At 36.9% G+C, this 20,677-nt stretch overlaps 1 protein-coding gene across 2 annotated transcripts in view; it reads left to right on the top strand.

Annotated features, from left to right (window-relative positions):
* HTT (huntingtin) overlaps window positions 1-20,082 on the top strand; it is an 85,625-nt gene extending 65,543 nt beyond the window's left edge. For both annotated transcript variants that reach the window (XM_035547341.2, XM_035547340.2), the window contains exons 50-67: window positions 300-477; window positions 758-853; window positions 1,683-1,870; window positions 3,085-3,211; window positions 4,358-4,458; window positions 5,152-5,306; window positions 5,670-5,809; window positions 5,990-6,072; window positions 6,955-7,085; window positions 7,283-7,412; window positions 8,137-8,292; window positions 10,256-10,446; window positions 11,239-11,353; window positions 11,581-11,794; window positions 11,933-12,038; window positions 13,346-13,508; window positions 14,168-14,328; window positions 15,075-20,082. In XM_035547341.2, the coding sequence (XP_035403234.1) occupies window positions 300-477; window positions 758-853; window positions 1,683-1,870; window positions 3,085-3,211; window positions 4,358-4,458; window positions 5,152-5,306; window positions 5,670-5,809; window positions 5,990-6,072; window positions 6,955-7,085; window positions 7,283-7,412; window positions 8,137-8,292; window positions 10,256-10,446; window positions 11,239-11,353; window positions 11,581-11,794; window positions 11,933-12,038; window positions 13,346-13,508; window positions 14,168-14,328; window positions 15,075-15,288 (2,649 nt within the window). In that variant the 3' untranslated portion in view covers window positions 15,289-20,082. The remainder of the gene's footprint in view (window positions 1-299; window positions 478-757; window positions 854-1,682; window positions 1,871-3,084; window positions 3,212-4,357; window positions 4,459-5,151; window positions 5,307-5,669; window positions 5,810-5,989; window positions 6,073-6,954; window positions 7,086-7,282; window positions 7,413-8,136; window positions 8,293-10,255; window positions 10,447-11,238; window positions 11,354-11,580; window positions 11,795-11,932; window positions 12,039-13,345; window positions 13,509-14,167; window positions 14,329-15,074) is intronic.
* The last annotated feature ends 595 nt before the right edge of the window (window positions 20,083-20,677 follow it).

The following is a 20,677-nucleotide window of genomic DNA, read 5'->3' as shown; positions in this document are numbered from 1 at the left end:
GGAATGATCTTGGCATTTGGGAGAAATGCCCAGCACTTTTTGGATGTTGAATAGAAAAGGTTTTTCTTTGACTTTTTTGTTTTTGTTGTTTGCTTTTTTCTTTTTTCCCATTTAATACTCATGGTTTTTTTTGTAGTTTTCTGCTTTCTTAGAAAAGAAGCATTCTATACTATTTGCTAATAAGAGCCTTACTTATTCCTGTATAATAAAATAAAGCACAAAAAAAAAACCAGCTTTCAGCTATAAATTCATGTATTGGGAGAATTTGATATTAATGGGAAATTTTTACTTTTCCATAGGCATTATCATGGCGTTTAATGCATGACCAGCTTCCACTAAGTATAGATCTTCAAGCTGCTCTGGATTGTTGCTGTTTGACATTACAGCAGCCTAACCTCTGGAACTTGTTGGCTTCTGCAGTTAATGTAACATATGCTTGCTCCTTAATTAACTGCATTAGGTTTATTATAGAAGCAGGTGAGTCCACTTTGAACACCTATGAAAAAAATTCCTTAATAAATTCGGTCATCACTGCTAGGTGTCTGGAATGTTTCTTGTGAATCTTTTCTAGTTATTTCTTTGACAACTTTATTTTTACTATTTTAATTTCACATTTAAAATCTTGTGTTCACTTTTGAACTTAGCAGATTCCTTGGAAATGTAAATATGCAATGCTACGGTGTGGTTTTGAGGAGGAAAAAGTGTTATATGAGGTATATAATGTCTGTATCTTTTAAATATTTTTGTCTTACTTCAGTTGCAGTTGAACCTGGAAATCAACTTCTTAGTCCTGAAAGAAAGAAGAATACTTCAAAAGGCTTAAATGAGGATGAAGTTGATTCAAACACACAGAGTAAGTAAACAGTGAATTCTATTTTTGATGAAAAAACTGTAGGTCCCCTTTCAATAACTAAATTTTTCTAACAATAGGAGTTTATCTGAGAGCTTACTAGTTTTTGATAAATGCTTATTAAAAATGTCAACTTATATTTAATATATATAATTTTTGTCTTGAAAGCTAAACATTAAAGGAGATTCTTTTTTGGGGGGGGTCCTGTCAGCTGTTCAGCATGCTGCAGACTGAGCTTTTTAGAGTGGTGTAGGATTTCTAAATTTCATGTGGAGGTGTAGAATCTATCTACTAATACTTCTGATATAAATGGCAAATCGGTTATCTGCCTTTCTACTGTATAGGAGTACTGTATTGGGGCGAATGTCAAATGTTGTCCACAAGAGTGGACAGCATTGTTTTCTGTTTTCAGTTATGCTGGTGTAGATTCAGAAACCAGTTCCATCTACAGAAATGACCCTGCTTATCAGATCTAGAATAGAGCCAGTTATGAAAATGTTTTTTGTAAGATAGTTGAGTTTGGTCAATTTTAATTGTAAGAAATGCACTATTCAGTGTGGCTTGCTGGGGTTAGGAAACTGACATATCTGCTCTGCTGGCAGATGTCAGCTATCGGTATTCTCCAGCATTGAGACAGGCAAGCAACATTTGCAGAGAGGGTGGTAGTAGTAGTCTTTAACCAGATGAAGTCTTGTATAACATTTTTGTCCTACATCCTCTTTGTCCTTAGTCAACATATTCTTTAATTAAGCATTCTTGTTTTTTTTCTGTATGATTTTAACTGGTGTGTTTTGAATAGATTCGTAAAACTGAATTTTTTTTTTTTCTCAAGAAAATAAACACATTACTGCAGCTTGTGAAATGGTAGCTGAGATGGTGGAATGTTTACAGACTGTCCTGGCTTTGGGGCATCAAAGAAACAGCAGTATCCCAGCGTTTCTGACTCCTGTCCTCAAGAATATCATCATCAGTTTAGCAAGGCTGCCTCTAGTGAACAGTTACACAAGAGTGCCTCCCTTGGTATGTTTGTTTTATTTTCAGTATGTAAAAAAATAATGAATAACTTTTTGAAAAATCAAACATGGGGCTGCATCTTTTTTTTTTCACTAGGACTTCAATATTTTGCTACTTTGATCACATAGTTTAGCTTTTTAAACGTGAAGTAGCAAAGTGTTGTAAAGATATCAAATAAGAGTTATTTTGGGGTGAGAATTCTAATTTAAAAGGATTGTAGTTGTTCCTTACGTTCTTATGTGAATGAGTGTCCAGGCAGTAATTAAAAAAAAATAAATAGGGATTTGGGTGCTTTATTAGGGCTAATATTTCCTTCTGCTCAGCAGAATCATTTAACCCTGGAAAGAGTGCAAAATCTACACTGCTACCTTTTTTTTTTATATCTGAATTCACAAGCTCATTTTACTCCATGCTAAGTACCACAAAGATGCTGAGGGTAGTCCTAGTGTCTGAACTAACTCAGATATTTCGTAGTGGCATGCTATGCAGATACTTCTGGATTGTATCTTACCTTTCTTTCCTAACTCATCTTGGATCCTTTGGACAAAATATTTCAACTTCTACTTTTTGGCAGATGCAATGTGGATTTAATAACACCTCATGATTACTTTCAATGTGCTGTTAGTGAGTAAATGACTTTAAGCTGATTTTAAAAACTTCTAAACAATTACCAGAAATGTTTTCAGGTGCTTATGAAGTAAAGCAGAAGGGGGTTTCATGATCCATATGTACAGTTTCTCAGCACTGTGTTTGTGAGGGATGTCTAAAAGTACTAATTTTAGGGATTAAGACTTCTCTGACCACTCTTGGATGCATCTTTGTGCTTTTTCAGCCATCTGTTATATGTGAACTGTTTTCCCTGAATTTCATCTCAGTGTATTTTCTGCATTCAACCTAGGATTCAGCTAGCACTTAGCATAACATTTCTAAACTGAAAAGTATGATGGGAACATTATTTACTTGGACTTTAGGACTAAATAACTAATTCATAATGAGAAATGTGCAAAGAAAAAAAAAAAGAAATAAAAAAAGAAATAAATAGTGTAAAATATGCTGTATGTTAGTTATTTAATCTTTCTATAAGATTTTTGTGTTTGGAGAATTATTTTAGTTATTCATGTCTCATTGCATTTGAATGGTGCTATACGTTGCTACATACATAGTTGTCATGTTAATGCTATTACTGTTTCGGAATAGTAATAGTCTTTATGTTTTATCAGGTCTGGAAATTAGGCTGGTCGCCAAAGCCTGCAGGTGACTTTGGCACAGTTTTTCCTGAAATCCCAGTTGAGTTTCTTCAAGAAAAAGAAATCTTTAAAGAGTTCATCTATCGCATTAATACACTTGGTATGTACAAACATAAAAATGAATACAGATGGCACTTATTGAGTATTTACCTGTGTTGCGAAGTCATCAGAGTTTGGTACCATTTTTATTTACTATTGTTGCATATTTAGACGAGAAATAATATTTCAGAGCAGGTTAGTAATTGTGCTGTAATAATTCTTGCATTTTTCTCAATGTAGAGTGAAAATGAGAAATTACAGAAATAGAGAGAAAAAACTGTTCCAACTCTGAAGTCATTTTAGTGTGTTCTAAGAATAGCTGCCTGTTTTATGAAGCATACGCTTGATAGCGTGTCTAACAATGTTTTGCTCTACCCTGCCTTTTTTATTCATGCACAGTATATGAATTGAATTTGCTGTGCCACACTCAATATTTTAAGTGAGATGCTGTCACTTTAAAGCTTCTGGGTATATAAAGGTTTACTGAGGGGGAACAGTGTGAGGCTTAAGATTTCAAGCCTTCCTTAACAGATGAGGCTGTCAATGTACCAAATTTTCCATGTGCTTACAAGTCTATGTTTTTTTGCTTGATCTACAGGTTATTTTTTAAATGGCTTGTGGTGTAGTACTGTTTTTTATTTGAACACTGTAAGACCTAAGATGACATTTGCTTTTTTAGCACTTTAGGTATCTTAAGTATAAACTGCGGAGTACTGTTACAGAATCCTCTACAATCTATTGCTAGAAATCAGTTTGGAAAAACTTTTCCAAAGTGCTTGAATTTTAATGGCCTGTTTCTAGGCAATTCATTCTGCTTTTATGGCATGAAGATTTCTTGGATCATTATGGGATTTTCTGTGCCAGTCCTCACAGGAAAGAAAGTGCAGCTTTTGGATGCTTTTCTGTATTGTGAAAGCATGATAGATCTCATTGCTTTTAAAGTTGGACAGTCAAAATATCTAAATATACGTAAGAAATAACCTGAAGAGGACCACGTGGATAATAATGTTCAGAACCCTTCTAAAGAATTCTTCGCTTTCTAAAACAGAACAGTTTAAATTCAAGCTGTGGTGATTACAAAAATGCTGAACTGAATAGGAAGAAGTATGAAATCGAATCTGTAGAAACAATGTGCTGTTTCTTTAATGCTGTTCCATGTTTAAGTTTGTATTAAGACATGAATGGCTATCTCTGAGTGTTTCCTTAGGATGGATCAGCCGTACCCAGTTTGAGGAGACATGGGCTACTTTGCTTGGTGTACTTGTCACTCAGCCTATTGTAATGGACCAAGAAGAGAGCCAACAAGAGGTAATGTCACTCGCTGAAAGTTTTTAAAACTAAATTTTAATTATAACTAAGAAAAAAAATCCTTCTATTAATAAGCCTATCAAACAGAAAATTAGTGACCAAAATTGAGAAATTACTTCTGTTTTTAGTTCCTTGTCCTTATGTCCCCGTGAGTTCAGACACCTCTGTCAGTGGTGCTAAACACTCAATCTGTAGCATCTTGGTTTAGAAGCAACATTAGAGTAACAAATGCATCTAGATAATGATATCCATAAAAATGCTGTTGAAAATTCACGATGAGGTTGAGTTTTATTCCTAAAAGAGATGTTAATAAAAACAGTTAACATAAAAACTCTTCAGAGAAGGATCCAGCTCAGATTTGGTCTTATTTGATGATTTGTTTCAACAGGTAAACTACTGGGTAGATGCAAACAGGGAAACTACACTTTTAAAGCTTTGAAATGGACGTTTTGAGGTTTTAATGCTGTTGGGATTAGAGAATGCATGTAGGACTTCTGAGATGGAAGGATGTGTTTCTGCTAGTTGCAGTGTTTTTTGTGCATTTCTTATGTCAGCCAAATTTCTGAATAGGAAGAAGTTTAGTTGTCTGGCTTGCTGATGATACTTTAGTGGAAGGTAACAAACTAATACTCAGGGCTTTCAGGATTCTTTTTTTTTTTTTCCAATTCAAATTACAGTAAGTTCATTTTACAGGAAGATACAGAGAGGACCCAAATTAATGTTCTTGCAGTACAAGCCATAACTTCCTTGGTGCTGAGTGCAATGACAATACCTGTTGCAGGCAATCCAGCAGTCAGCTGTTTGGAACAGCAGCCCCGCAACAAAGCTTTAAAAGCTCTGGACACAAGGTAATTTTTCACTTACTCTAAAATGTGTTAGTTTATACTTGTGATTAATATGTAGTTACGATTAGCTTAATCTAGCAATAGCAAAAATGTGTAGACTGTTTTTTAACTAAGTGTATGTACAGGTGGATCTGTTTACAGAGAATTCGCATGGACTTTGCTTCATGAACCTGCTGAGTTAAAAGACAATAAAAGTAATATCTAGGCAACAGAGGGCAGAGTGCATCTCTAAACATTTCTCAGTTTTAGCATCCCTGGTAATGAAAATAAGTATACACTTATTTTCATTGTAGAGCAAGTTAGTCAGACTTGCACAAAAATGTTAAATGGAAAATCTGATTAAATAAATTTCTTTTGTACTTTCAGGTTTGGGAGAAAGCTAAGTGTTATCAGGGGAATTGTTGAACAAGAAATCCAAGCAATGGTATCTAAGAGAGATAATATTGCTACTCATCACTTATATCAAGCTTGGGACCCCGTTCCATCACTTTCTCCTGCTACTACAGGTAGGTGCCTTTGTAGGAGTGGGGACGGATTTCTCTTACATTTAAAAAATAGCCATGACTTTTAGGAGTTGTTAAGATAAGCATTTAGGAATTTGACATCCCATTTACAGGAAGTTAAGCCATTTTAAGATCTGTTTAGAGAAGCATATTTAAAAAAGCTTGCTTTCTGTTTTTTTATAGGTGCTCTTATCAGCCATGAAAAACTCTTACTGCAGATCAATACTGAACGAGAAATAGGAGATATGGACTATAAACTGGGACAGGTTTGTTGAAACTTTAACTTTGAGCTTAACTTTTGTTACATTTTCTTCTAATTTGTGGAAATCCATTTCAGAAGCATTGCTTAGCATCAAATTTAAATGGAGGACTCTGATATTCAGAGTAGATCATAATCACGATTCCTCTCAGCCCATTAATCTGCCTCTCAGAACTTTTGCTTTTGTGTATGAGGTCTACCCATGAGCTAGCTATTGAGTTGTTCTACTCCTCAGTCCTACGTGCTGAAGAGCCCTTGTAGTATTAGATTCAACTTCAACTATTGGATTTTATTTTGCTATTGCAAGCATGCAGTTGTCCTTAGGAAAGGAAAAAATACCCCATGTAAAATAAGTATTGTTGTTTTAATCTTAAATAAATCCACTGTAGGGTTTTTTAAACTTCATAAAGAAAAATTTGAACTAAGGGTCTTTCTTCTTTATAGGGACTGAGTCACAGTACTTAACATCTTATTCTTTTCTGGTTTCAGAAGAAAGGTTAAATTGCAATTAGATATGATTTGCAGTCATTACAGTTCTTTCTGAATTATTTTCTTGCTTAATATGATTTTTACACTTTGCTCTAGATTTTGGATCTAGTAGGGTGACTTTGGGTAATGCATGCATGTTTTTTATCTGGCTGTATCCCATGAGCACGCACTACTTTTAGCGTTTTTAGCTGTATTGCCATACAATGAGTTAGTTCAACTAAAATGTTGATGAAGGTTTAAAAAAAATAATAAAGCGACGTGCAGTTCATGTAAATGTTGAAGCTGTGTGTTCATTGCCTGTAATTTAAATGAAAAATGCATTGGTCTTTTAGGGTTTTTTTAATCTGACTATGAAGGTGTTGAATGATGAGTTTCTTTTGTTTTTTCTTCATGTTGCAAGGTCTCTATACACTCCATATGGTTAGGAAATAATATCACTCCACTGAGAGAAGAAGAGTGGGGTGAGGATGAAGAAGATGAGAATGACATACCTGCTCCTTCTTCACCACCAACCTCTCCTATTAATACCAGGTGTCTTATGTCTCTCCTTTGACTTACCAGTCAGCTTTTCTCTCTTCATTTGAATTTCAATAAAGCAGCTTTATAAATTGGATGCTAGTTGAAAATAAATGAGATAAAAAGCATAAATAGTAAAAATTATTTCAAACTAAGCATTTTGGTAGGACTTAGGAATAGCCATTTTAACTTTTGCTTTTTGTGCTTTGCAGGAAGCATCGGGCTGGTGTAGATATACATTCTTGTTCTCAGTTCTTGCTTGAGCTATATAGTCAATGGATACTGCCGTCAAACCCTAGCAAGAGAACACCAGTCATTTTGATTAGTGAAGTGGTGCGATCAGTAAGTCTAAAATACTGTTCTGAGTAATAATTGAGTATATGTAACCAAATCTTCAGAGTGAAGAAGTGTTTGTAAAATATCTGTTAATATGCAAGAAACACTGTTTTTTCTTCCTTGGCAGTGGTGTTGTATGGGTAGTGCAGAAATATAACTTGCACAGCTATAGCATAACATTTAAACTATATAAACATCTCGATTGCATATTCTACTACTACATTACAAACACTTTATTGTCACATGACAGTCCTTTAATTGACTATTTGCAAAAAGTAAATTTCAGGATTTTGCTTATCCTATCTCCCTAAGAAAATGAAGACAAAAACAATTGATGTATGAAGGACTAAAGTGACTATTGAAGCGTACAAGCAAGACTAAATGTGTCTTGATAAGCATTATGCACTAGTAACAACTAACAGACTTAGATGAAACTATCATTGTGAAAGAGTATGTGCTGGGTGTTTTAATACATTGTAAATAGCAACCTTCATTCATTTTCCAGAATCACTATAGTGGATTTGGTTTTGTAAACCTTTTGGATAAAGAAAACACTAGGAGTGGGATAGATGGTGGAACACTGCGCAAGTTAACAATTGTTGTTCGAACGTTTAAGTTGATGTTTGTGTTGAATAGGTCAATTGAAGAGTATTTGCTGACAACTGTAAGAGAGTCAATTTTTGCTAGCTACTAATGGGCTTTTTTGTATTTGATTTTAATTTGTGTATAGCTTCTGGCAGTATCAGACTTATTTACAGAAAGGAATCAGTTTGAGATGATGTACACGACATTGACAGAATTGCGAAAGGTGCATCCATCAGAAGATGAGATTCTTGTACAGTATTTGATACCAGCCACTTGTAAAGCTGCTGCTGTTCTTGGAATGGTAAGAAATTTTCCTGGAAATTTATTGCAAAATCATGAGCCTCTAGGGATTAGAGGATGCCTATAGAACATCCTAAGTTACTAGTCCTTCATTTCTGCTGCAGAATCTGTTAATTATGTTGTCTTTTTTTCCCTTGTAAGAGGCTGGAACAGTGCATAAAATGAGTACTTAACTTGATAGTCATGTGTCCCTTTTCTTTCCCTCGCTCTTGTTTTACCTCCATCTTTAAGGAAAGGACATTAATGCAAGTCTGCATTGCTCTTTTTAACTATGTATATCAGAGAGGAGTAGTATCTTCCAATGGACATTTCAGAGTGGGACTATTTATGAAAAAAAGCTAACGTTTCTATAAACATTGAGACTAACGTAAAACTATATGGATAATAGTGATAAGAAAGGTATTGAAAGACTTAGGGGTAGGACTTGCAGTAGCTTTTGCAGCAGCACCAGTACAAGGAAAGTCTTTGCAAGAGATGCCAAACTTATCAAAGCAGCTCCAGAGATCAGCTTGTTCTGACTAAGCTGTAATTACCCACTCAGTGAGCTAGTAGCACTTGCTCAAAAGCAAACAGCTGAATATCTTGCTTGGTGGGAGAAAAATGAAAGGGGGGCTGAGTCCACCAAGAGTTGCTTGTTGTCCTGTGGTCAGTCATGTTGAAAATCTGCTTAAAGAGAGCAACTCTAGAGAAAAAGAGCAGGTGGAGAGCACATGCTGTAAAACTGGCCTGTGTCTTAGATAATTCATGAGTACAAGAATAAGGTAAAGTAATTTCTCCTAAATACTTAGAATACACTGTAAGAAAAATAAGATTTTGCTTTTCAAATCTAACACGTTTTAGAATAGTTTTTGCATGTTCTTGTAGGTTTATTGAACTTTGTTAATGGGGGGTAAAGTATCTGGCCCCTCGCTACAAGAAGGACATGGAGGTGCTCGAGAGAGTCCAGAGAAGGGCAACGAAGCTGATGAGGGGTCTAGAGAACAAGTCTTACGAGGAACGGCTGAGGGAACTGGGGTTGTTTAGCCTGGAGAAGAGGAGGCTCAGGGGAGACCTCATCGCTCTCTATAGGTACCTTAAAGGAGGCTGTAGAGAGGTGGGGGTTGGTCTATTCTCCCACGTGCCTGGTGGCAGGACGAGGGGGAATGGGCTGAAGTTGCGCCAGGGGAGGTTTAGGTTGGATATTAGGAAGAACTTCTTTACTGAAAGGGTTGTTAGGCATTGGAATGGACTGCCCAGGGAAGTGGTTGAGTCGCCATCCCTGGAGGTCTTTAAAAGACGTTTAGATGTAGTCCTTAGTGATACGGTTTAGTGGAGGTCTTGTTAGTGTTAGGACAGAGGTTGGACTAGATGATCTTGGAGGTCTCTTCCAACCTAGACGATTCTGTGATCTGATGCCAGCTTAATGTTCGCAGATTAAACGCGGGAGTGATGGATAGAAAGATGTGCAGATCTGAGTGCCAGTGGTTTTGGAGAACAAATAAATGGAGCACTGTACTGTTAGTTGAGTGGATGGAAGAGTATTCTTTTGTACACAGGCTGTAGGCATCTACCAGCCAGTTCAGTACGGAAGCATCCTTTGTAATGTAGCTGGAAAGACAGAAAATCCCAACTGTCTAAGTCCTGTATGTAAATGATCCCTAATATCACGTATAGTTTACAATGCTTATCTTGGCTTTGGTTTTAAATTATGGGATAGCTTGTTTTAGCTGTAAAAAGTTAACTTGATCATCTTGTGGCATCAGTTTATTAGTAAATCTGCAAGTCATCTCTTATCAGATATATTGATCTTGTGATTGATTCAAAGTACTGTTTTAAGCTAGCCTCTGTTTTACGACAATCTTGCATAAATTATTAGCAATAATAATTAGCAATCTAATTTTTTAACAATTTTTTCCCAAGAATTTCCAAGTGGCAGGACTCACTGGCATTGACTTCTAATGAGTAATTTTTTTTGTGTGTATTAGGATAAAGCTGTGGCTGAACCAGTAAGTCGACTGCTGGAATCCACTCTAAGAAGTACCCACATGCCAAGTCGAATTGGAGCTCTGCATGGAGTTCTTTATATCCTCGAGTGTGACTTGCTTGATGAGACAGCGAAGCAGCTCATTCCAATTATCAGCGATTATTTGCTCTCCAATTTGAGAGGAGTAGCACAGTAAGATTTTTTTTTTCCCTTCCCACCATCTCCTTCATTTAAAACAAACAAAACATCCCCTGTTTTTACATTAAGTGAAAGAATACACGTGTAGAAATATACCGGCTTATTTTAGTCTGGCGCTTAAAAACTAACAAAAAAAAGAAAACTTTATTAAGATTTTTAGGGTTGCCTTGTTGGAACTTGAAAAACTAGCTTCTCTTGCAGTGTTACTGTTTCTACTTCTGACTGGAACTGTTGCATGTTTGTGTGAACAAAAAGACTTGCTGTTGTCAGTACATTTTAAAGCAGGTTGTTGCATAAAACAGCTTAAGTTTTGTGAGTTTCATTGAAACCTTGCAAATGAATTGTAGCCATTTTTGTTTGATTTACAGAAGTAAAAACATATTTGAGGGTAGGAAAACAGCTTGAAAGCTCAGATTTTTTGGTAAATTGTGTTCCCTAAACCTTACCTTACTCTTCTGTTAAAAGGCATACTCTTTGAATGAGACTTGCAAGATCAGTAGTGAACTGTGTTTTTCTTCTAGACAAGTCAAGCAATGTTGGCTTGTAACTATATAGCTGAAAAAAATTGGGGGAGTGTTAGACCAGCTTTCCATGAAAACTAGCGCTCTCTTATACGGCATGTGGCAATTTTGTGCAAATCACTTGGTGATACTTTGTGTAATTTAAAAAAACCGCATAAATTTCACGTGGAAAAAATACTCGGTGTTTCTGAGTCTTATTTGTATTGTCTCTGTTCATGACCTAGACAACTTTGATGTGACAACAGTTGTTTTTGCTTATTTACAGTTGTGTGAACGTCCATAACCAACAGCACATCTTAGTAATGTGTGCAGCTGCATTCTATTTGATAGAGAATTATCCACTTGATGTAGGTCCTGAATTCTCTGCAGGAATTATACAGGTATGTGGTAATGCCCCCAGTCAAAGGTGATCATGTAACCCAGGATATTTATAACATAGAGATATTTAACACTTTATTTTTTGTGATAAAGGTTTTTGTTTCATCAGGCTTTCTTAATACCGTGGTCTTTGATGCAGTTCCTCACATGCTAGCTATAATGTTATGTTGCTAGAAGATGATCTAAATACACCTCAGAAACAACTAGATGGCTTTTTTCTTTATTTCAGATGTGTGGAGTCATGGTGTCTGGAAGTGACGAATCAACGCCATCCATTATTTATCATTGTGTCCTGAGAGGATTGGAACGACTCCTCCTTTCAGAGCAACTTTCTAGGCTGGATAGTGAATCTCTCGTTAAACTGAGTGTTGACAGAGTGAATGTGCAGAGCCCCCACAGAGCGATGGCAGCGCTTGGGTTAATGCTGACTTGCATGTACACAGGTATTTATTTATTTTTATACCTTTGTGCTGAGAACTGTTAGCTTACTAGCAGTGCTATTTTTTCAATTGTTTTCGCTGCTAAGGATAAAAAGGTCTTATTTTGGCATTCACATTTTGCAACAAATTATCTTGGTTTAGGAAAGGAAAAAATCAGCCCCAGTCGTTCCACAGATGCAAATCCTGCGGCCCCTGACAGTGAATCTGTGATTGTGGCTATGGAACGCGTATCTGTCCTTTTTGATAGGTGAGAGGATAAAACATGGTAAAATGTGTCATGGGGCACCAGTGGGGAAATGATTGTTTGGCACTGTCTCATCACTTCTCTGTTTGACAGTTCTAATATTTAATTAATGATATTTCTCTGCTTACCATAGCTTAAAATTGATGCTTCTAGTATACGCAGTAACACTGATGGAATTGCTGAATGCAGCACAATTGTACAGGAATGTAAATGGAAAACAGACGTGTTCTAACTGATACTCTGTTGCACAAACCGTAATACTTTATAAATGTATTTCCAGCTCCCTTCAGGTCAAACTCTTGAGTGCTTTTCAGGATGTCTTCTGCATAATCAAGGATATAAATCCAATTTACAGGAAATAATCTTTGAAATCAGCCTTAAAAGTTTAAAACCTCTTTTCCCCTTCCCCCCCAAGTGTTGCTCTTTCCAAGGCTGTTAAGTAATTGCAGTGGAAGGGTACAGTAAAATTTCTGTATTCACATGGAACTCATTTAATGGAAGTATTTCAAACCCCCTGTTCTGATCTGACAATCTCAAGCTGTGTTAAGTGAGCATAGCACGTTAGATTTTGCATAGTAGTTTGTAGGACAGTTATTTACATTTTTTTTAGGTGTTCAGTGTTTTTTCCATAAAACTGGATGAGGGTTTCAGTTCTGCTCTCAGTGAGAACAGAGCTAGAATTGTGCCTGAGTACTTGTGAAAATATCATTCCTAAGAGTTAGCAAAACAAACATGAATAGTAGAAGCAGAAAATATGATTATTGCCTACAACAGTTACTACCTTGATCGTGACACATCAACAGATGCAGCCATTATTAGGAAGATTTCCCAATCAGTGTTCATTAGATAAAATTGTCCTTAAAGTGAAATAGCTTTCCTCCTCTTTATGGTGCAGCTTGCTTTTCCGCTGTGATATATTGGTCATTCTGGTGTTGAATGAAAGAGATGCAAAGATGTTATGAATGGAAAGCAGGGTTCTGCTTATGAATAGTCTTTTCTCTGATAACTAGCATTAGTGATCTCCCTGTCAGTTTTGTTCTTGTTTAGCCTTTTCAGTTTTTCTGTTGTGAAATTGTGTCTCTAAAGCAATTAGAGAGGTTCAAAAGCATGTGCTACTTGAGAAAGGGAAAAACAGGAAAGGGTGTCTGGATGAGGGAATGACATCCAATTATTTCTAACAGCTTTGGTAGACTACTTTTGCTATATTGTTAGTGTAAGATTAGGTGATGTCTTGAATTATTGCAATTAAATTGAAAAATAACAAGATATTTACTGGAATTAAATCATAAAATGTTGTTTTTTGTTTTTAGGATCAGGAAGGGATTTCCTTTTGAAGCTAGAGTAGTGGCCCGGATCCTTCCACAGTTCCTTGATGACTTTTTCCCCCCGCAAGACGTAATGAATAAAGTTATTGGAGAATTTTTATCCAATCAGCAGCCTTACCCGCAATTTATGGCAACAGTAGTTTATAAGGTAATGGTTTTTTTCCTTAAATGTTTCAGAGGACTTCTAAATAAGTGACAGCCCTTCAGTAGTGGAATATAAGGGGCAACTATAATTTTTGGTAGATATAATAAACTGTTCAGTGGTGACTGAGGTGTGCTACTATGAGCTTTGTGTTCTGGGGGAAATGGAGGGCTAGAATCACCTTCATAAGGAAAAATAAAGAGGAAGTTAATAGTAGGGATTCTGCTGCTCAGGTTCTTCAGATCTCAGTGAGCCATCCTAGGTCATCTGGGCTTACGAACTCAGCCAGGCTTCTGTGGACTTGTGCTTCTGAGTATTCTGCTCTTCAGCACCTGCTTACTGGACTCATGCATCACTTAAGAGCGCATGTGCACACCACATTCAATATATTAAAAATAGAGACACAAAGCAAGTCTTGTGTTTTTGTACGTTCACTTCAGTTTGGCACAGATGCCATGAGTCCAGTTGGATCCTGGCTGACTCTTTGCAGATTCACTTTGTCTGTGTATTGAGTTCATTAATTCTTTAGATTCAGAGTTGTCGCCAGCCATCCAGTTTGTGAATCTCAGAGCTTTGTAGCTGAGGAAAACCTTTACAAGAGAAAACAAACTCTTTCCTATGTCTGTCTGCCATGTCTTTATTCCTGTGTGAAATATTCTTTGCAGGTATTCCAGACACTACATACCACCGGACAGTCCTCAATGGTCCGTGACTGGGTGATGCTGTCTCTGTCTAATTTCACACAAAGAACACCAGTGGCAATGGCCATGTGGAGTCTTTCCTGTTTTTTTGTCAGTGCTTCCACCAGTCAATGGATTTCAGCGATGTATCCTAAACAGACTGAATGTGTGCCACTTTATGGTAAATTTAGTGATTTTGTAAAGCGCATCAGTAGCCTTGGGGGGCAGTAAAAGCACATATTTTAATACACCAAAACAAACAGGCTTATTGTAGCTAGTAGTGATATATATCACTTTGTGCTTTTGGTGCCTGAGTTTTCAGGAAAAAAAGAACTTCTAATTAGGTGGTAAGAATGCAGTTACCTAAAACTGCTGTGTGAAGTTCTGTTCCTTGTGGCTATGCAAGGTGATTGGGAAGTTCCATACTTTAAGAGACTTTGAAAAAACTTCACTGGATATCTTTGGATATCTTCAAAAGCTTTGTCCTGTATCCCTTCTACAAGATAAAATATATATATAAAAAAAAAAATCAAAAAAATAATGACCAGGCAAAAGAGTAGCCATGTGACATCATTTGAAATTTCCTGATGGCTCCTCATCTCAGCAGTGCTCTTTGGTTACAGGCAGTTGGTACTGCAGTTCTGACTGCACTGTTTCCCCCATTGGGTAAAGAAGTAAGACTTCTGGTAGGTTAAAAGGAGTTTGAGAATAAGAAATTGTGTGAAGCTAATGAAGAAATAGGATTTCTGTAGTAGCGGTTTGATTACTACATGACAATATTTTGCACAACATTTTTGGTGAACTCAAAAAGACACCGTTTTATTGGAGAACAATGTTTAAGTTAGTAGACCGTGACCAATTTCTGTCATTATGACCTTAACTTATATCTCAGTCTTCCACATATTATCAGCAGAATGGGAAAACTGGAGCAAGTGGATGTTAACATCTTCTGTCTGGTGGCCATAGACTTCTACCGACATCAGATAGATGAAGAATTAGATCGGAGGGCCTTTCAGTCAGTGTTTGAGGTGGTAGCATCACCAGGAACGCCGTATCATCGCCTACTAACTTGTTTGCAAAATGTCCACAAGGTCACAGCATGTTGAACGTCCTGATGCATATTGGAGTTGCATGACTAGTGTTGGAATCTGATACGAATTATGGGGAATGCAAGATCGAGAAATGTCTGGGGTTGCATTTGTGATAAATATGGCCAGTTTTTACTTCCAGAATGCATGGAGAAGTGCTCTGCAGCACTGGAAATCACCTGAAAAGCATAGTGTACTTTTTGTTGTTGTTGTTGACACCAAGCACCTGTGGGTGGGAAGATTTAAGGGATGTTTGGGACTAACCTGAGACAGATTTACTAACTATAAAATATGAGCAAGTACTATGTGCAAAGTAACTGTTAGTACTCTTCTTCCTAATGTTCAGCTGAAGTCACTGTGTTGCAGCTGGTAAGAAACTGACAGAAACACTCTATTATTGTAAGCTGCAGTCATTAGAAAACTTCATAGTTTTACGTACATGTATATACTGTTGTGGAGTACAGAATAGAAATCGTTTCCCAATGTCTATCCCAAACAAGGAAAAGAGAAAATGGCTTTCATGAGTTACACTTCCAGCATGTAATTCCTCTCTGGACTTTCTTATACCCTGTGGTGTATGTGTTGGTGGTATCGGAGATGTAGTGCACATACATAACCACACTTTTTTTCTTTTTTCTTCTCAGGATTTAAATTTTGAGTACGGTATATCAGTAAAAGAAATTTTAACTTAAATATTTCTATTTCTATATCATGTACAGTATGTAAAATTGTAAGATGTGTGATGCATGAGCTGTGCTGTAATTTGAGATGAACAGAAGCCACGCTACTGAATGTTTTGACATCTGTACTGTCCTCATTTTTTTCCTCGTGCTCAAATTTATGTTCCTTTTGAAAATCCATCTTAATGTACAGATTACATCTTGTTTTGCATCTCATTTTTTTCTTAAAGTGCTTTAAAACTGGAATATGTTGATTTAATTTGTCTTGAGAGACTGGATTAAGGAGGCGTTCTTGTGGTCCACTTGTAGCTTCTTTTCAATTCCTTCATTTTCAGATGTAATGGTGAAAGAGAGGACTAGTTATTTCGGATCAGCCTTTTGTATACTTAAGAAACTGCTCTTATCTGCTGCACAACATTTTAAGAGACAACGGTGCAAGCTCCCCAGTAGTCAATAACCATTTGACATTTCCTAAATGAGACCATGGAGTCATCTCGATTCAAACCACTCTTACTTTAAACAAATCTATGCTAGCAGTTGAGAATCGGAAGGCTGCTGTGGTCTACTTTGGGACTGGCTAAGGTGTTAGATTACACAACCTCTTTTATTACCTGTTGTATACATAATGCTTTAGACACACAGTACAAATATCCATGAATTTTAGAACACTCCACAGGGCCAGATTTACCTTTTGCTTACCACACAGGGAACCCCATTGATTCGTAAGCATTACATGGGGAAAATCTAGCATAGCCTTTGTCTTTAGTTGTATTTGCTTTAATTCTTGACTTATAGAAAAATGATAGCTGGGTTCTCAGTCACGTCCTATATTTAACCTCTCTTCATTTTATTATCACACCTTTTGGTGACACTTGGAAAAACAAAATAGTGTTGTCAGGAGGAGCATGTACTTGTATGTATTTCTGTATATAATGTATATGTTGAAATTATACACGTGACAACATTTAATGTATACAGATGTGTATATTTGTATTTATTAAACCCATGTATTTAAACTAATTCCAATTTAGACCAAAAATTGTTGCTTCTGCCCATTAATTGATTTAAAAGGAATTGTCCACTGGGGTCACTTCCTCTTAGGTAGACAAAAACTGATAACATGGGCAGTAGAAACAACTGTAGACATTGCTGTATTTAGCTCTCTACAAATCTTACTATCTGGAGCAATTATTTCTGCCCTTAGTTGGGTTACTTTTCTTTCTTGGGCCACAGCACTGTGGTGATTTTTAAAAGAAACTGAACACGAGTTCAGAAAAAGATTTAATAAATAGATACTGTTTGAAAGTTTTGAGTTACATTGGAAATTATCATAATTCTGATAGGAGACTGATCCAAGGCAGTGAGATATAATACCCTGTGCTTTCATGAAGGGTAGTATAGATCACTCTTCCCTTTTGTAACCACCAATAATCGTTTTGTACTGTAAACCCCCACACCAGTCAGTTTTTGTATGATATATAGTTTAAGTGAAGATATTTTTGTAAGCTATTTTCCAAAATTTAAAATAGATTTTAATATATTTTTTAAGCATCAGGTTAGTCATATCCTCACCAACAGTATACGTTGTGTTACAAACTGTTAAATTCTTCATAATTTTAAGCTCCTCATGATTAACACAGACTAGTTGATTACCTTGGCATAATGGGAGCTAGCCCCTGAATAAAACGTTCCAAACCAACCCATTTGGGACTTGCCATAGAATCTTTCCAACCACTGAAAGGAGTACATTGAGCATCTGATGTGACAAAGCCCCTTTTCCTCAAATGGCCTTTAGGCAAGTACTTGCATTACCCAGCTCTAGATGAGCTTTAGAGCCGATGCAGTCAGTTCTAACCTCGCAAGGATTCACTGCTAGTAATAACTTCCTTTGTTTTAACCTCTCTTGGAGATTTGTCGTAGTATACCTCCTGAACCGTGTTTCCAAAGTGTCTAAAGAACAGCACCTCCTTTTAGAAATTCCCAGTGACCTGTAGGGAATGTAACTTAAGGGTCTTCCTAGTGTGGGAACACACACCTGTAGTGCTTCAAATCTAGCATTTCACCTGCGGCACGCTTTTCTGTCTACTTCCTCTAGTTGCTTTCCCCACCCTCCCTTTCCTTGGAGTGAAATCCTACTTAAAATCACTCCTCCCTGCTTCTAGTGACAGGAGCCGATAGATCTGTGGTGGGGACTGCAGCAGCAGAACAAGGGCCACTAAGAAATACTGGTGTTGGGTTTAAAGAGGGAAAACAAAAAAGCGCTTGTCCCTTGAGATTGATTTAAGGTGAAGCTTTATTTCACAGACTGCTTTTAACTTGCTGTAGACAGCAAGCTACTTCTGAAAACCGGGCTGTTCAGTATTTCATTTGTTTGGCCTTAAGACTTGCATTTGCTGTGCTGGCTAACCAAAGCAAAGAATTCCTTCAGTGTGCTCTGCACTGAAACGGACTTCTTTACCCCCTTACAAGATTAGACATACAGTGTAAATGGGAGCATACTTGAGAAAAAGACTCAGTGAAAAGACAGATGAATGTTTAAAATGTCATTTACAACAAGAGTCATCAAAGAATCTACTCAATCCATCGTGTGGCCCTCCTTTAAGAGCTTTTTATATTAGCCCACTTTCTACAAGCTCTTGGGCCAGCTACTCCCTATTCCATTAAAGTTTGGTTTTATTCAGCATGCCCCATCCCTTGCACTGACTGCAAGAGGAGCTGGAAACTACAAAACATTGTAAATCAGTTCTTACTGGGGGGATTTGAAGTAGTCTCTTTACTGCTTATGCTCTTTGCCAGTTGAAACTGAATGTGAGTTTATTTAAATCTCTTGAGTATACACTCAGATGTCATTTCTTCCCTAAAGCATTTAGTAAATGATTGTGTTTTACTTTTGCTTTGGTCGGAATGGCTTCTCAGTACCAAGAAGTTGCTTGTTGCCTAAAAGACATCAGCTATCCGTAAGCACTGAGTAATACATGAACGGATATTGATCAAATGAAGTGGGGAATGAGTGTAACCTTTTGGGTTGAAAGTAATTTGTTGATACTTAGTAGTTTTGCTTTAAGAGCATTCTGTCTTGCCATTCCCCTTTTTAAATGGCTGTTAACTTTATATAGCAGATAAGGAGGTTGTGTCAGAAACACTGCAAAGACAGTTCTCCAAGAGCAGCAGACCTCTTTTTTTGTCTTACAGTTTTGTGGAGCTGTAATAGCTAAGCATTTACGCTTCCTAAAATAAAAGAAAACTTTAGGGTATAACGAGCAATAAATATAGCAATAAGCAGTCTAATTAAATTTGGTCATTCAGGATCTTACCCAGTGGTTGAAAGGGATGGGGTGGGAGTAAAAAGGGGACTGGTTCAAGTATGTCCATTGAATAAGGCAGACTTTTTCATGTACAATCCCAACTAAATTTTGCACTAATGATAGAAATCAACTATGTGACAATGATAGGTGCTTTGCTCTTTTATTTTTAAAACAACTTTGGTTAAAAGGATGCAGTTGGTGAAAGTTATAAAGGAGCAAAGTACTTTTGTAGTTTTTAGATAGCTTCCTTATTTTAAAGTCAAAAAAAAAAAAAAAAGCAAGCTGCTGTAAGAACTAGAGTAAGCAATGTAGCAAAATTATGGGGAAGTTCAATACGCTAATCTTACCTAACGCTGAGATTTCAGGTGAACTCTTTGTGCATGCTACCTTGAAGTATCCATTGAAAATCTTGAGAATCCCACAGTCGTACCCAGGAGAGCTTCTACAGTATGTCAAGTTTAGCTGTGTTCACGTTAACTGGGTATAAATGCTGCAGAGCATTCGTGACGCATGCGCTGCTTTTTGTCATGTGCATTTTGTGTGAGCTTATCATTCACATCAGTCTGTGTGTGCATACCATCGAGTCGGATCAACCTGACGAAGGACAAGGTAAAGGCATGTGATGCGCAGCACCCTGTGGTGTTGTCTTATTTAGCTTGAGGGCAATGAGAAGCAAAAGCTTGGAGCCCCAACCCAAAAAGCAATTGTACTCAAAGTAAAAAGAAAGCGTATAATTTTAGATGTATGTTTAAGTTTAAAAAAAATGCTGAAAATACTGCAATTTGAAACTAAAAGAGAAAATAAAATATAACTATTGCTGTAAGACATTTTTCTCTGTTTATTTGAAAAGAAAAAAAAAAGCTTGATGTATTCTCACTGTGTATCTTTTCCCCTGTATCTCTCCTTTTCAGCAGCTATCAAATATGGAGTATTTTAAAAGTATGCAGGAATACTTGAACCATCTGCAGCTGTAGGTATGCTTCACAATCACCGAGCTGTTTGCAATAAACAGAAAAGTATCACAGTCGAGCTTCTAATTGTATCTGATAGTTGTGCTTGCCAAAACTTCTCTAAGACTTGGAGATCATAAAATGCAAAATTCAAGTGTACAGCTGTATTTCTGAATGAGCATTATTTCTATCTGCAGCAGTCCTATGGGGGAGGTAATGTTACACAGGGGACGGAAGGGTTTAACTTGCCGAAGCTTGGTTTCCCAGCTGTTAGGCTTTCTGTTGGGCTTGCATCTTAGAGGCAATTTCTGGGTGGTCCTGCGCGCTGGAGGATCCCTCACAGTACTCAGCTCTTCAGAGGCATCTTGTTTTGATTAACTTCGCAGCGCTTGGCTGTTCTTTGGAAATGTTGGAATAAGCTTTAAAGTAGTAGCTTAATGTACAGAGCACGTGCTGGTTTCGTTCTTAGTCA

This window comes from Cygnus atratus, chromosome 4 (genome assembly GCF_013377495.2).
Source record: "Cygnus atratus isolate AKBS03 ecotype Queensland, Australia chromosome 4, CAtr_DNAZoo_HiC_assembly, whole genome shotgun sequence".
In the NCBI taxonomy this organism is placed as follows: Eukaryota; Metazoa; Chordata; class Aves; order Anseriformes; family Anatidae; genus Cygnus; species Cygnus atratus.
This window is presented reverse-complemented; position numbering and strand designations above follow the sequence as displayed.